The 15,214-nt window shown below is 58.4% G+C and overlaps 2 protein-coding genes across 6 annotated transcripts in view; one reads left to right on the top strand and one right to left on the bottom strand.

The window, feature by feature from the left end:
- Positions 1 to 10,974, top strand: part of DRC1 (dynein regulatory complex subunit 1) — a 41,508-nt gene extending 30,534 nt beyond the window's left edge. Inside the window, exons 8-17 of the mRNA XM_056125955.1 lie at positions 144 to 283; positions 1,960 to 2,094; positions 2,551 to 2,783; positions 4,036 to 4,145; positions 5,269 to 5,358; positions 5,899 to 5,985; positions 8,263 to 8,498; positions 10,005 to 10,142; positions 10,250 to 10,352; positions 10,909 to 10,974. Coding sequence (XP_055981930.1) covers positions 144 to 283; positions 1,960 to 2,094; positions 2,551 to 2,783; positions 4,036 to 4,145; positions 5,269 to 5,358; positions 5,899 to 5,985; positions 8,263 to 8,498; positions 10,005 to 10,142; positions 10,250 to 10,352; positions 10,909 to 10,974 — 1,338 coding nt within the window. The remainder of the gene's footprint in view (positions 1 to 143; positions 284 to 1,959; positions 2,095 to 2,550; positions 2,784 to 4,035; positions 4,146 to 5,268; positions 5,359 to 5,898; positions 5,986 to 8,262; positions 8,499 to 10,004; positions 10,143 to 10,249; positions 10,353 to 10,908) is intronic.
- A 955-nt stretch (positions 10,975 to 11,929) lies between these two features.
- OTOF (otoferlin) overlaps positions 11,930 to 15,214 on the bottom strand; it is a 94,121-nt gene continuing 90,836 nt past the window's right edge. For 4 of the 5 annotated variants that reach the window (XM_056123124.1, XM_056123143.1, XM_056123133.1 and 1 more), the window contains 5 exons: positions 14,997 to 15,095; positions 14,643 to 14,884; positions 14,344 to 14,522; positions 14,127 to 14,227; positions 13,693 to 13,906 (listed from right to left, as the gene is read on the bottom strand). In XM_056123124.1, coding sequence (XP_055979099.1) covers positions 13,726 to 13,906; positions 14,127 to 14,227; positions 14,344 to 14,522; positions 14,643 to 14,884; positions 14,997 to 15,095 — 802 coding nt within the window. In that variant the 3' untranslated portion in view covers positions 13,693 to 13,725. Of the gene's footprint in view, positions 12,127 to 13,692; positions 13,907 to 14,126; positions 14,228 to 14,343; positions 14,523 to 14,642; positions 14,885 to 14,996; positions 15,096 to 15,214 lie in introns of those variants that run through there. The other variant, XM_056123160.1, reaches the window with a different exon arrangement.

Genomic DNA, 15,214 nt, shown 5'->3' with positions numbered 1-15,214 from the left:
GCACTTCAGCTCATAGCTAACGATGGAATTTCTCAGCACAGAGGCGGGGGCCGCACTGGGCCCTCTGGTTCTTCCCACTCCGGGGCCCTCGGGCACAGGGCGGTCATCCCGGGGCCAACTCACTCTGTGCCTCGAAACTTCAGGTCCTTGAGCAGCAGCTGCAGCTGATGAAAGCCACTTACCAGCTAAACCAAGAGAAGCTCGAGTACAACTTCCAGGTGCTCAAGAAGAGAGACGAAGAGAGCACGGTGATTAAGTCCCAGCAGAAGCGGAAGCTCAATCGGTAAAGCACGCATGGGGATTCCCTTGCTCTGGAACCTTCTTTTATTCCCACCACCATCAGAGGAAAGTGTGTGAAGATTGTTGTATTTCATCCTGGAGCCATTAAACCCTTGTATAGGAGATTTACAAGCGTGGATGTTAAACCCAAACAAATGTGCTACTCTTGGTACGTCAGTGGGTAGGGTATAAGAGGTCACTCCAGGAATTCTGAAATTTAGAATATGATTATAGATTCACTGTATCACTGTCATCCTGTTGTTCATCGATTTCCTCAAGCAGGCACCAGTAACGTCTTCTTCATCCTAGCCCTGAGATTTTAGAAGGTGCCACATTTGAGGCTCTTTCAGGGTCAGGAGAATGAGACCCATCATTGCTACTGGTTTTTGGCATATTGAATACACTATGGGGAGTTTTGCAGACTCTGCCGTGTGGGCAGGATACTTTTGGTAGCCTGCCAGGTTCTCCAGAGTAAGAACTAGATAATAAGATGTCGCATGGTCACGAATGCGGCCGCGCACTTCCAGGAGCTGGGTTTTATAGTCTCTGGGTCTTGGCCGTTAATGGGATTACATGGCACTGGGGGAAGTTGGTGGGTGTAACGCCTACATACTGGAAGATGGGGGATCTGGGTGGAGGAGGCCCAGTCCCAATCTGAACAGGCTGCAGTATACTTACACAAATTTAGAACACAAACAAAAGGCCCAGGCTTTACAATCAGTTAAGCTACAACACTCACTTTTTCATAAGCTCTGAAATTCTTTGGCATTCTTCCTTATCATAAAACCAAATTCTGTAAATGGACAATCTGGCATTTCTGTAGATTATAGATTATCGAGCAGATTCACTCATGGGTGAGGCCTAGGTTGCTCTCTTCCTGGAATTTTATTTAGTAGTCTCTGGCTCTTGGCAGCTGATGAGATCATATGGCTCCAGGGGCAGTTTGTGGGTGTGACTGCCAAGCTACTGGGAAACTAGGGCGCTGGGGGAGGGGGAAGAGACACAGTCCTGCTCTGAGCGAGCTTGGAGATCTCAGGCACGGGTCTCCCATTTCTGGGTTTTTCTGCAGGTTCTGTCGTGGGTGAGGCTCATCCTAGTCTGTGGAAAGCGGCCCTTGAGCATGGCTGTGGTTGGGTTCTGGGGGTTTTCAGCTACAGGGTTCTGTTGGGGTGGGGAGGGCAGTTCAACCCGCCCCCCTCGAGTTGCCCTGGTGAAGACAGCCTGGCACGGGGTCAGGTGGTTCTATGGCGCTCTCCTCCCGGAGCTTTATTTCAAAGCTTCTTTCTATTTCCCTTCCTTCCTTCCTTCCTTCCTTCCTTCCTTCCTTCCTTCCTTCCTTCCCTCTCTTTCCCCTCTTTTTCTTTCTCTCTTTCTTTCCCCCCTCACCATTTCATCCTGTTTCATTTCATCTGCATGTTTGGGTCACTTCAAGGCATTCCCCCATTGGTCTGAGGATGCTTTTTCCTGGGAAGCCTGTCCCCACAAGCCTGTGAGGCTGGGACATTCCTGGACCAGGTGTGAAGTGGGGGGCGTTCTCAGCTCTCTCCCCACCTCTGCACACACACACACACACACACACACACACACACACACACACACACACACACAATGCGCCTAAGGTAGAACCTAGCCCAGGTCAGGAGGCACCCTCATAAGTCCCTTTCTCCCCTCTCTGTCCAGCCTGCACGACTCCCTGAACAGCCAGCGACAGAAGTACAACCGGCTGGTGAAGCAGTCGGACACAGAGAACCGGACGCTGACCTCGGACTACAAGCGGCTGGTGCTGCAGTTTAAGGAGCTGCAGAAAGCCCTGAGGTGTGGAGGGGGACCGAGCCCACTGGGGTGGGTGGGTGGGGAGAGCTGTAGGGTAGCACTAACAGAGGTAGCAGTTTTTTTCCCTTTTTGGGGTCACACCTGGTGATGCACAGAGGTTACTCCTGGCTCTGCACTCAGGAGTTACTCCTGGCGGTGCTCAGGGAACCATATGGGATGCTGGGACTTGAACCCGGGTCAGCCGCGTGCAAGGCAAATGCCCCCCCCCCCGCTGTGCTATCGCTCCAGCCCCAGAGGCAGCAGTTTGATGAGGTCTCATGATTCCCTGCTTTGCAGGGCAAGGAGTCCCTGGCACTGCCCTCCTGGTCCTTGGCACACAGTCTTGTGGGGATGGTGTCAACAGGGGACCAGACCCAGGGCTCTCCATGGCTCGGATGCTCTCTGGCCTGGGCGGGCCAGGGGGTACGTGGGGGTCCCCTCCAAACCTCTTCCCCACAGGCACTTTGCGTTCGTGGATGAGGACAACTTCCGGGAGATTTGGCTGATGAATGAGGAGGAGGCGAAGGGCCTGATCAGCAAAGCCTTTGACGTCGCCCGCATCATCCATACCCATCACCTGGGGCTCCCCTGGACCACCCCCGACTTCTGGTTTCTGAAGAACGTGGGGCCCATCTCCCGGCAGCCACAGAAGTCGGCCACGCAGATCCTGGAGGAGGTGCTGAGGCAAACAGGTGCCCCCCCCTGCAGACGGGCTCCCCACTCCCACCAGGCGCGCTCTCTGTGCGGGGGTCGGAGAGTCCCATGGGGTCACAGCTTTTAACGCGCGCTGACGTCTAGCTTTGCCTTTGGTGTTATGAACTGGTAGTTTGAGCTAGAAGCTTTTTTTGCCTTGTTTTGTAACTGTTCCTGGCGGTTCTTAGAGATTACTTCTGGCCCTGCACTCAGGGGATCATGCCTGGCGTTGCTCAGGGGTCCATGTGGGGTGACAGGGATCAACTCTGGGTCAGCTGCATGCAAGGCAAATGCCCAGCCCGCTGGACTATCTCTCCCACCACCGTGTTTATAGTTTTGATGTACAGTTACCACCTCACCACTGCCAATGTACCCCAATCCTGTACCACTGCCCTGTGCTACATCCCGTCCAGCTCATCATCCTCCTCTCACCCTCTCCTTCTGCCTTGCTTGGTACCCTCAGTTCTGTAGTGAGGACCAAGGATTTGTCTTCATTCGGGGCTGTCTATTCCCTTGTTTTGTTTCTCTGCACGCCACAGATGAGTGAGATCACCCAGTATTTGTCCTTCTGCCTCTGATTTATTTCACATAGCATGGTACCCTCCAGTTCCATCTAAGTCATAGTCACAGCAAATTGTGTGATTTTCATTTTTTTTCTATAGCTGTATAGTATTTCATTGCATATACGTACCACAATTTCTTTTTCCCTTCACTTGCCATTGGACATTTGGATTCTTTTTCATATGCTGGCTATTGTATGGCAAACAGTATGGAGATTTCTCAAAATAATAGAACATCCATAGAATCCAGCAATGTCATTTATTGGCCTCAGTCCTTTCCCCCAACACAAAAATGTTAGTTTTAAAAGATAAATGCAAACTATGTGGAGTGCAGCCCAGTTGGCTCTGAGTTCCTTCGAGTTTGGGACAAGGATAGATGGATTGGGTCTAGCATCTTTCAAAGAGGATCAGTGAATCCTTTAAAAAATTAATTTTTAGTTTTGGGGTCATGTTGTATGGTACTTGGGGGCTGTTTCTGGCTTTGTGCTCAGGGATCACTCCTGAAGGGGCTCCGGGGACCATGCAGTGCTGGGGATCAAGCCTCAGTAACTTTCCCTTACTGAGCTTCACAATGTCCCGTTGCTGAGACACTGGGGGTTCCTTCCTATTGGCCTGTTAACAGGCAATGAAATGACTGTTTCCCCAAGCCCCGAGGCTGGGAAAGAACCTGCTTTTTTCTGTCGCTCTGCAGAAGAGGAGGAGCAAGAAGGCTCCTCGGAAGGGGACAGCTACCTGGAGCTGCCGAAGCAAGTGTCCGCCAGGACCACCAAAAAGATACTGATGCTCCTGTGTGATGAGTCGGTGAGGCGCTGGGGTGACCCTGCCCTCCCCCCCAACAGGACAGGGTCTGAGCTGGCCCAGATGGCCAGGGTGTTCCTGGGGGAGGGGTGGGGGAAGGGCAGTGGCGCCAAACTCATTGGGGCAGAGGGAGGGACAGTCGGAGAGCCGGTGGGCCACCCTGACTGCCGTCTCCGGGCCCAGGCTTACCGGCTCTGCTGCCTCACCTGGGTTTGAGCCCAAAGTTCTAGGTGGGACCTCGGTGGCTGCCTTGGGCCCAATTAGCCAGAAAGCAGGTCTGAGGGGGTGTTTGGATCGCAGGGTGGCTTGGCCACCTGCTGTCCGCTGGGGACACTGGGGAGTGTTTTCCCAGCAGCACCTGCTGAGGGGGCAGCTGGCAGGGCTCCCCTCCACATGTAGTCTTGCGGCTGAGGCCCCTTCCTGGTGTGGGACGTGGTGACTCCCTCTCCCTGCCCCGTTCCCTCCTGCTTTGTGCTGTAAGTTTGGGGCAACACCGGTGGGCGGGAATCTGACAGGACCAGATGTGCACAATTGTGGGAGTCCCACTCAGATGTTTGCCCAGTGCCCAGTAGGTGAGGGGAGGAAGGTGACAGGAGCCCCAATGACATACATACACACACAGGGACCTGAGTCACACACACACACACACACAGAGGACTGAGTTACACACACACACACACACACACACACACAGGCCTGAGTGACACACACACACACATACACACGGGCGGGCCTCAGTGACATACGCACACAGAAGCCCCAAGTCACACAAACATAGACACACACACACACACATACATACACACAAGACTGAGTCACACACATACACACACAGGTCTGAGTCACAGACACACACAGAGGGTCTCAGTACCATACACACAGAAGCCTGAGTCTCACACACACACACACACACACACACACACACACACACACGGGGACCTGAGTCTGTCTGTCTGTCTCTCTCTCACACACACACACATACACACATACACAGGGGCCGAGTGACACACACACACACACACAGACATGCCACACACACACAGTAGCCTCAGTGACACACATACACAGGGGCTGAGTGACACACACACTCACTCGCACACTCGCACGCTGCCTTCCTCCTCCTCAGGGCTTCCTCATAGAGGCCAAGCTGCTGAGCCTCCTCCTCCCGCTGGAGCAGACCGAGTGCTACCTGCTGAGGCTGGACGCCATCTTCTCCGTGAGTCCCCAGGTTCAACAGGGTGTGCCCCCCACCCCGGCCGCCGTTGATGCTCCCCACAGGGACCACCATCCTCATCCCTGGGAGGAGAGGTGCACCTGGGGCCTCTGGCCTGCCCTTCCCGTGCCTCCTTCCCTGGCCCTGACCTGCCTCGCATGGGCCTGAGCTAGGGTGTTTGTGGAGCCTGTGTCGAGGCCCAACTCCCTGGTTTCTGTTGGGCCAGGTGTGCCTTTCTTAAATTTTTTTTATTTGCTTTTTTGGGTCACACTCAGCGATGCACAGGGGTTACTTCTGGCTCTGCACTCAGTAATTACCCCTGGCGGTGCTCAAGGGACCATATGGGATGCTGGGAATCGAACTCGGGTTGGCCGCGTGCAAGGCAAACACCCTACCCGCTGTGCTATTGCTCCAGTCCATAGGTGTGCCTTTCTTGGGATGTTCTCGGGGGTGGGGGGGCCTCCTACTGGCAGGGGAGGCCTCTTCACTCCCTGGGTGCTGGGGGGCTTCTCCCCTGGCTTGACCTATCCTTGCGTCTCTCAGGCCCTGGGCATCGAAAGTGAGGAGGACCTGTATAAACTGGTCAACTTCTTCATCAGATACAAGATCCATCATTCCATCAGCATCCAGGTAAGAGAAGGGGCTCTGGCACACAGGAGCAGAGAATATTCTGGAACCCCCGTGGGCGTTGTTGTCTCTGAGAAATGCTTCCTGAGAAGGCTCATGGTGGGTTGCAGGGCGGAGACAGTTAGGGATTCCTCATGCTGGCTGTAAAGGAAGAAGGGGTTTGGGAGAAGGGGGGGTGTCTGCAAATATTCTCACCTGTCACAATGTTCCGAGAAGGAGGCCCTGTTAGACCTAACTTGATGGGCTGATGTAATCGACTGTTTTTTTTTTTGGGGGGGGGGGCTACCGCCAGCAGTGCTCAGAGGCTACTCCTGGCTCAGTGCTTGGGGGTCGCTCCCAGTGATGCTCAGGAGATTATGCAGTACCAGGGCTCAGTCCTGCCCCTCCTGCATGCAGAGCCTGTGCTCAGGCCTGGTGTAGCCTCCCAGCCCAAAAAGGGACTCTTCAGAAGAAGTCAGAAATATACAGATTTACTTGGGGCTGGGGGCTGGAGCAATAGCACAGTGGGTAGGGTGTTTGCCTTGAACGCGGCCGACCCGGGTTCGATTCCTCCGTCCCTCTCGGAGAGCCCGGCAAGCTACGGAGAATCCCACCCTCACGGCAGAGCCTGGCAAGCTCCTCGTAGTGTATTCGATATACCAAAAACAGTAACAATAAGTCTCACAATGTAGACGTTACTGGTTCCCCCTCAATGAACAACGGGAGGACAGTGCTACAGTGCTATAAATAATTTATAATATTATATAATATATACATATGTTTATATGATATTTCGCTCCTCAGGATGCCTTCAAGGCGTTTTTCAGTGACTGATGCTTAGCTATGACGGCATTGTCCAGAATGGCCAAAGATGGGAACCCCACAAATCCTCTGTTGCTAAGGAGTCGAGTGAATAATGCTTGGACCCAGCATGCCTGAGACATGTCTCTGTGTGAGGAGATGGACAGGGTTTACTGGTGATGGAGCAAGATGCAAAATTTTGTGGAGTGGAGTGTCATTGTCACAAAAATGTGTGGGAAGAGAGTGGTGGGTTTTAGGGACAAAGTATTTCTTTATTCAGAGTGATAACCCGGCAGGTAGAGTTATCACTTACCTGAAGCTCACCTGGGTTTGTTTGATTCTCCCCTGAACACCACCAGATGTGGCCCCCAAAACCAAAAAAAATTTTTTCTAAATTATTTAACCAAAACCCCTCTATAAAAGTATTTTTTGGGGGGGTGGGGGTGGGGGGGTAGGGTTTGGACCTCATCAGGCAATGCTCAGGGCTTACTCCTGGCTCTGCTCAGGGATCACTCCTGGCAACGCTTGGGGAGGGGAGGAACCATATGGGGTACCAGAGGTTGAACCCAGGCTGGCTGCATGCAAGGCAAGCCTCCCTCCCTGCTGTACTGTCACTTGGTCCCTAAAACATGTTTTCATAAGAGGCATAAGAAACAACAGGGAACAGCAACCTGAGGGAAACAGGTTGTGTGAGAGGCAAGATGGAATAGGAAGAAGACCATTCTTCCTATTAAACAGTGAAACAGTTTCCGTTAAACAGTGAAAACTGAACTTAATGATGATCCAAAAGGATGTTTCTATCCTGTATGCTACATGTCCCTCAAGGAAAGGAACAGCGAGTTAAACAGGAGCCCAGATAGAGAAACAGATTCTTCTTTTGGTGTGGGAGAGGCTGAGGGCCACACCGCTTAGTGCTTAGAGATTACTCCTGGCTCTGCACTCAGTAATTACTTCGGGGGGGGGTGCTCAGGGACCATATGGGATGCCAGGGATCAAACCTGATCGGCCATATGAAAGCCAGGTGCCCTACTTACTGCATTCCTGACAGGGCTGGAGATCCAAGGGCTGGTGGCGTCCTTTCCAGTCTTACTGTGACTCCCGCCTGGGAGCAGAATCTTTTTTTTTTTTTTTTTTTTGCTTTTTTGGGTCACACTTGGCGATGCACAGGGGTTACTCCTGGCTCTGCACTCAGGAATTACACCTGGCAGTGCTCAGGGGACCATATGGGATGCTGGGAATCGAACCCGGGTCGGCCGCGTGCAAAACAAAAACCCTACTGGGTGTGCTACTGCTCCAACCAGCCCCCGTCCCTCCACACACACACCCACCCCAAGCAGAATCTTGACCTGCTCTGGTCCCCCGGCGCTCCTCCCACGCTCTTTCCCCACCACTTCCTTCCCGGCGCCCCACGTGCTTATCTTGCCTTGGTCCTGCCCTTTTCTGTGGGTTTGGACACTCGTGCTCCAGCCGCCACCGGGGTCACCCTCCTCCTCTCTGCAGCGCTCCTCCCAGGTCCTGTCCCTCAGTGAGGGCCGCCTCAGCGAGAGCCTGACGTCAGAGGAAGATCAGGAGGGGGAGCAGGAGCAGCGGAGCCTTGTGGGAGGAGGGGAGCCGCAGGAGGAGCACGAGGAGGAGAAGAAGGAGGAGCCCCCCAGCCCCACTTCTCCCTGGCTTATCCACCCCAACGATGTCCTCAAGATTCTGAGGGCCTTTGTGATGGGTATGAAGGAGCCCAGGTGGGTGCCATGCTGGAGGGGGGATGTGTGTGTGTGGGGGGGGGGGGTTGTGGAGTGGAGGAGGGGTTGCTCTGTGTAGACCCCCTGGCGGGTGCCCCTGCACTAAGAGCAACGGTGGGTGCAGGCTGAGGGTGCTCCATCCCCTGAGCTCCATGGGGTGGGTAGAGTGGGCAGAGGGCAGAGGGCGCGCCAGACAGTCCCAGCAGGCAGCAGTCATGGCCCTGGGTGCCATGGGTCAGCAGGATGGGCAGCGGGGCGTGGGGCCCTGCTGAGTGCCTCATCCTTTGCCGTACTCTGGACCGGGCTCAAGCCAAGAAAGGGTTTTGAGCAGAAGGGTGGGTGGGGCTGAGGGTGACACGTGTTTTTTCTTTTTTCTCTTTTTTTTTTTTGAGGGGGGCAGCGTCACACCTGTTGGTACTCATGGTTTACTCCTGGTTCCACGCTCAGGGATCACTCGTGGCGGACTCGGGGAACCATGTGGGCTGCCAGGGATCAAACCCGGGTGGGCCGCGTGCAAGGCAAACGCCCCTTCCCACTCTACCATCGCGCTGGCCCCCGCCCCAGATCTCTTCTTGGATCACAAAAACAATGGTTTGTTTGGGGGCCGTGCCCAGTGGTGCTCAGACGCCCTCCCCACTCAGTGCTCGGATACCCTCCCTGCTCAGTGCTCGGATGTCCTCCCCGCTCAATGCTCAGATGCCCTCCCCGCTCAGTACTTGGATGCCCTCCCCACTCAGTGCTCGGATGTCCTCCCCGCTCAGTGCTCGGATTTCCGGCCCGCTCAATGCTCAGATGCCCTCCCCGCTCAGTGCTCGGATGCCCTCCCCGCTCAGTGCTCGGATGTCCTCCCTGCTCAATGCTCAGATGCCCTCCCCGCTCAGTGCTCGGATGTCCTGCCCGCTCAATGCTCAGATGCCCTCCCCACTCAGTGCTCGGATGCCCTCCCCGCTCAGTGCTCGGATGTCCTGCCTGCTCAATGCTCAGATGCCCTCCCCGCTCAGTGCTCGGATGTCCTGCCCGCTCAATGCTCAGATGCCCTCCCCACTCAGTACTCGGATGCCCTCCCTGCTCAGTGCTCGGATGCCCTCCCCGCTCAGTGCTCAGACACCCCCCCTCAGTGCTCGGACGCCCTCCCCACTCAGTGCTCAGACGCCCATCCCGCCCTGCGCTCGGGGAACATGCGATGCCTGGGTTGAACCCGGCGTCCTCTGCAGGCCGCCTGCCTTGCTCCGGAAGAGTCCAGATGGCTTCAGGAGGGACAGTGAGGTCCAGGGGGAGCCTGAGGAGGGGGCTCTGGGGGCCCCCGGCTGAAGCTTTTCTAGAGCAGGGGGCATGCTGCGAGCTGTTGCGGGGCTGGGGAGAAACGGGCACAGGAAGTAAGACCAGAGAGGCCGGCTGAGGGGGCCTGGGGGCGCCCAGTGGTGAGGACCAATCGGGGACGGCCTGGGGGGAGCTGGGCGGTCCCGGGCATGGGCTGCAGGGACAGTGGCGTGGCCTCACCTGCAGGGACATACAGGCCCCAGTGAGGAAGTATGAACGTGACAGCACCAAGGACTCTGAGTACTGGAACGCCCTGGCCACTGTCATCCCGGACAGCACGCAGAGGCTCTGGGACGCCCTGTACATGGCCTTGGAGAAGTATCAGTGAGGATGCCCCCCCCCATGGGCATACTCGGGGCATCTGGGGCTGGTGAGGAGGTGGGGGGTGGGAGAGGACAGAGGTGGCACCCCTGACAGGTGTGTCCCCGCAGCCGCATCCTGACACAGCGGTTCCAACTGCTGCAGGAGAACCAGGGCATGGAGCTGCAGAACTCGGAGCTGCAGGCGCTGCTGCAGCATTATCTGAGCGCCAAGGTGGGCAGGGGCGCGGTGGGGGGGGTGTGCAGGGTGCTCGGGTGGGCAGGGGCATGGGAGGGGGGACAGCCTGGGCATCTGGGTCTTGTTAATGGGGGGAAAGCCCACGAGAGCCACCTGCCGGCCGCTCTTGAGAAAGGGTCTAAGCTGGGAGGCAGTGCCCACGGTGAGTCCCCACTTCCGGCCCAGGTGCCCGGCCTGTGGGTGTCGGGTTTGCTCTGCTCGGGGTCAGGGGAGCACCGCACAGGTCTGCTCCACGCCCTGCTGCAGGGCAGTGAGGGGAGGTGAAGGCAGCCGGTCCACACGGACAAGGCGTGTGGGAAGCCCGGGGGCCGGCTGAGAGGTCAGGGCTCAGATGGGGGAGCAGGGGGGAGCGGGTCCACAGGGCCTGTGCAGAGGGGACAGGGCGAGATTGGTGTCCCCCCCAGGCCCCCCTGCCGGAGGTTAGGGAGGAGCGAGGACTTTTCCACAGGAAGTCCAGGGCTTGTGGGTGGGGAGACACCAGCCCTGGTGGAGGGCTCGGACACAGCGGAGACCTCCCCCCTTTCTTTTCCAGATCAACTTTGAGCTGCAGGTTCCCCCGACTCAGGTGTTGGGAAACCCTCAACATAGCGCCGGGTAGGGGGTGGGGGGGCATGGGCGTGGGGGGCTGCTGGGCCGGGCGGCCCCTGGATTCTCCGAGCTGCCTCCTGTGCGGGTCGGGTGGGGTGGGGTGGGGTGGGGTTGTTCCTGTACCCGGGACCCAAATAAAACCGCCAGAGTCTCGTGGCTGAGTCTGTTCCCTGCACTGGGTCCCCGCGCCGGATTGTGGGGTGAGGACAAGCACAATCTAGAGGGTCTCCTCGTCTCTCTGGGGATGCTGCGGGGGGGGGGCGTGGGGGTGGGGTGGAGGCAAGCACAGGAGCGCTGTGGAGTCCAGACCCTCAGACTAGGGCTGAAAGCACCTTTTTTTTCTTGCTTTTTTGGGTCACACCCGGCGATGCACAGGGGTTGCTTCTGGCTCATGCACTCAGAAATTACTCCTGGCAGTGCTCGGGGGACCATATGGGATGCTGGGAATCGAACCTGGGTCGGCTGCGTGCAAGGCAAGCACCCTACCCGCTGTGCTATCGCTCCAGCCCCCGAAAGCACCTTTTTAATAGTGCCCCGAAATAAAGTGATTGCCCATGACTGCGCCCCGCCCTTCACCACCACCCCCCACACACCTCAGCGCCTTCAGCCTTCAGCTCCCCCAACCAGCTTCGAGACCCCAGTTGTGTTCAGTGTCCCAGAGCGCGTTCTGAAGGGACGGTCTGGGGGGCAGCCCCCACGTCCACTCTGCTGTGCCCCCAGCTCTGGTATGAGGCCCCCTGAAGGGGAAGAGGCGAGAGGGGGCCAGTAAGGGGTTCTCTGACCCAGAGCCACGCAGACCAGACCCGTTGCCGGCCAGTCTTCGCCTGCTTTTATTGAGAACAATCACACTCAGAGAAGGACAAGGAGAAACCCAGCCCGGGTCCTGGGGGGCGGCCGGGGGCGTGGCCAAGGCCTGGGCGTGGCCAGGACCGGGGCGTGGCCCGGGCTGGGGGCGTGTCCGGGGGCGTGGCCAGGCCCCTCTCAGGCCCCCAGCAGCTTCTTGACCATGTAGCCGGGGAGGCTGTACAGGAAGAGGCCCAGCATGAGCAGCGCCAGCAGCGCCAGCACCACCTTGATGATGAGCCACTTGTAGCGCGTGCAGATGAGATACTTGATGGACTTGAGCGGGTTCAGGAACCACACGAAGGCCGTGTCGGGCCGGCTGCGGAGGGCGGCGGGGTCAGGCCGGTCCCTGCTCGCGTCTGGCCCCCTGCCTGTTCTCTTAGTATTTGGGGCGGGGGTGGGGCGGCTACACCCTTTGTTGTAGGGGGCAGGCGGGGCCGGGCCGGCAGACTTGGGTGGTGTGGCCAGACCCTCTGCCCCCAGGCTCTTCCTGAAACCCCACGGGGCATTCTGGGAGCTGGGCAGCTCCGCGGATTCTGCTAGTGGGGGTGGCCAGAGGTGGGGGCCGCCCCTCTGTGGACACAGCCTGCCCCAGGCGTTCTGAGCATTTAGCCTTTAAGGGCAGCGCGGCCCAGCACCATCCAGGTCTTGCTCCCAGAATAGTGCTCCTCCACCTCGGCCTATTTTGGGTGCACCCCAGATACTGCGCCCCTCTTTCCCCCAACCCCCACCTGATCACGGACTTGAAAAAGTGTGGAGAGAGAAACTGGAGAATTGAGCAGGCCAGTCCTGGCCAACAGCACGGGACACAGGCCCATGGGGCTGCAGGGTGGTGGGAGCTGGGGCGGGACCCACTGAGGCAGGACCCACCCCAGCCTCTTCCCTTGGTCCATGCGAGTGGGGAGGGGTGAAGGGAGGTGGGAGGAGCTCCTGACCCTCCCTGCAGATAGGTTCCTAGTGGCCAGTGGCTCAGCCAAGGATGAGGGAGGGGAGGGAGGGAGGGAGGGAAGAAGGAAGGGAGGGAAAGGAGGGAAGGAAGGGAAGGGAAGGAAAGGAAGGAAGGAAGGAAGGAAGGAAGGAAGGAAGGAAGGTTGGTTTATTTCAGCACGCAGGACATGGAGAAGCTCTGGCTGGGAGTGAGGCCTGGCAGGGTCTGCACTGGACAAGCCACCAAGCCCTGGCCAAGACCTTCCTCTGTGCCAGCTTCCAGCTACCAGCGGAAGTGCTGGGCATCTGTGGGCTGGGAGCACTGGATTGGCAATTTGGAATAGGGAGGTCAGATCCCTGCTCCCCGCTAATTTTCTAGATGACCTGAAGCAAGTCACTTCATCTTGCCCAGGGTCACCCAGCAAATCAGGCCTAGTGTATAAAAAAAATGTATTGCAAGGGCCGGAGAGAGAATACAGTGGGTAGGGTGCTTGCCTTGCACATGGCGGACCCGGGGTTGATCCCCAGCACTCCATAGGGTGCCCCAAGCACTGCCAGGAGTGATCCCTGAGAGCAGAGCCAGGAGCAAGCCCTGAGTACTGCCGGGTGTGGCCCCCAAGAGCCAAAACAAAAGCGTAAAACAGTCATTTCCAGCTCTGGGCTACTACACTCTTCAGAAAGATGAACAGCAGCTGTCTGTGAATTCGGTGCATGTTGGTTGGTGTGTGCGCACGTGTGAATGCACACGTGTACGTCTGTGCGTGGATGAGCGTGCACATGCGTGTGACTGCGCCGCGTGCACACTCGTGTGGGCTCTGGGCTGTGTACACTTGCGTGTATGCGTGTGCACCCACCCGTGTGTGACCGCCTCTGTGTGTGGGTGGGCATGCATGTGCAATTGGAACGTGCTGGTGAGTCTCGCAGTGCTGCGGGCCCGAGAGGAGGAGGAGGAAGAGGAGGAGGCGGGGAGCCCCGGGGCCTGGAGCCGGGCTCAGGCGCCCAGGAGCTTCTTGGCCAGGTACCCGGGCACGGAGTAGAGGAACAGAGCGAGGAGCAGGAGCAGCAGCGCCAGCAGCAGGAGCCTGAGGAGCAGCCAGCGGTGGCTGTGCCACAGGAAGTAGCGGGCAGACTTGAGCGGGTTCAAGAACCAGATGAAGCTGGTGTCGGGCCGGCTGGCGCCACGGGAGCAGCAGAGGGAGCAGGCAGAGAGGACAGAGGGTGAGGGGTGGGGCCCAGGGACCCCCCGTGCTACGGCTGCAGGTGCTGCCTGGCACCCCGGCCAGGAAGGCAGAGCGCTCAGGGTGCCCCACATTCCCGGGAGGCCAGGCAGTGGGGAGGGGCCAGGGCAGGGAAACTGAGGCTCGGGAAGGGGCTGGCGGAGCGGGCACTCACTTGGGCTTCTCCAGCGGGTCGGGTTCATTGCGGGCCAGGCCCACCGGGTTCTTCTCGGCCTCCTCGGCTGTCAGGAGATGCAGCTCGGCCTCCACCTTGCCCTGCAGGGAACCAGGGCAGGAAGGGCCCAGCGCTCAGCTCTGCACTCTCTGGAGGGCGGGCATCTCCCCACCCGGCCCTGCCCTGCCCGCCCTCGGCCCCAAGCGTCTCGGCCCACCGTGAGCTCAAACTCATCGTTCTCGTTGCGGGCCAGGAGCGGCCACCAGCCCTTGACGCGCTTCTGCTTGAAGATGGACACGAGCGGCACGTCCAGCTCCCCCGTGGCCATCTCCATGCTGCACTGCTTGGCCGTCTTGGCGCCGCGTGGGAAGCGGTTCAGGTCCAGCTCGATGGCACCTGTGACAGCCCCTGGAGTCAGCCAGCTGTGCAGACGGCGGCGGCAGGGGTGGGGTGGGGTCCCTGCACACAGCCCCTCGTGGCGATCCCTCAGCTCCGGCCTCCCCCCTCCACGCGCACCCAGGAAGTCATCGGCCGAGAAGTGGTCGGCGTCCCAGATCTGCAGGGTGAGGCGTGCGGGGATCTTGTACTCCGTCTCGTCCCAGGAGAACATGGACTCCTTCTTGGAGATGACGATCTTCTCCTCGGCTGCCAGGTAGTCGAAGGGGAACAGGTAGCGCCAGTTGAAGTTGCCCTCGCCCGTGAGGGAGTGGTAGTGCACGTCGGTGTCCTGCTTGTCCTCCTGCTGGCCCTTCAGCCACCTGCGGGGACGGCTGCCTGCTCCAGTCTCGGTCACCCGGGGGATGGGACGCCTTCTCCCGCCTCCCTGGGAGGGACAGCCCCTCTACCTCAGCCCAGAGCCCTCTCACTCACCCCCGCACGAAAATGTCACTGGATTTCTCCCCTGTGAAAAAGTCGTCGTCCTCCAAAACCACCTCATCCGTGTTCCACACGATGACCCGCAGCTCGTACCTGAGCCAGAGATGGGCAGCTGTCAGGGGGTCGGGGTGGAGGGGGCAAGGGGCTGGAGAGGGCTGGGAGCAGGGCCCGGAGGAAGCTGACAGGGAGAAGGTGAGGGTCCCAGGGGAGAA

This window comes from Sorex fumeus, unplaced genomic scaffold (assembly GCF_029834395.1).
Source record: "Sorex fumeus unplaced genomic scaffold, SorFum_2.1 ptg000006l, whole genome shotgun sequence".
Lineage (NCBI taxonomy): Eukaryota > Metazoa > Chordata > Mammalia > Eulipotyphla > Soricidae > Sorex > Sorex fumeus.
This window is presented reverse-complemented; position numbering and strand designations above follow the sequence as displayed.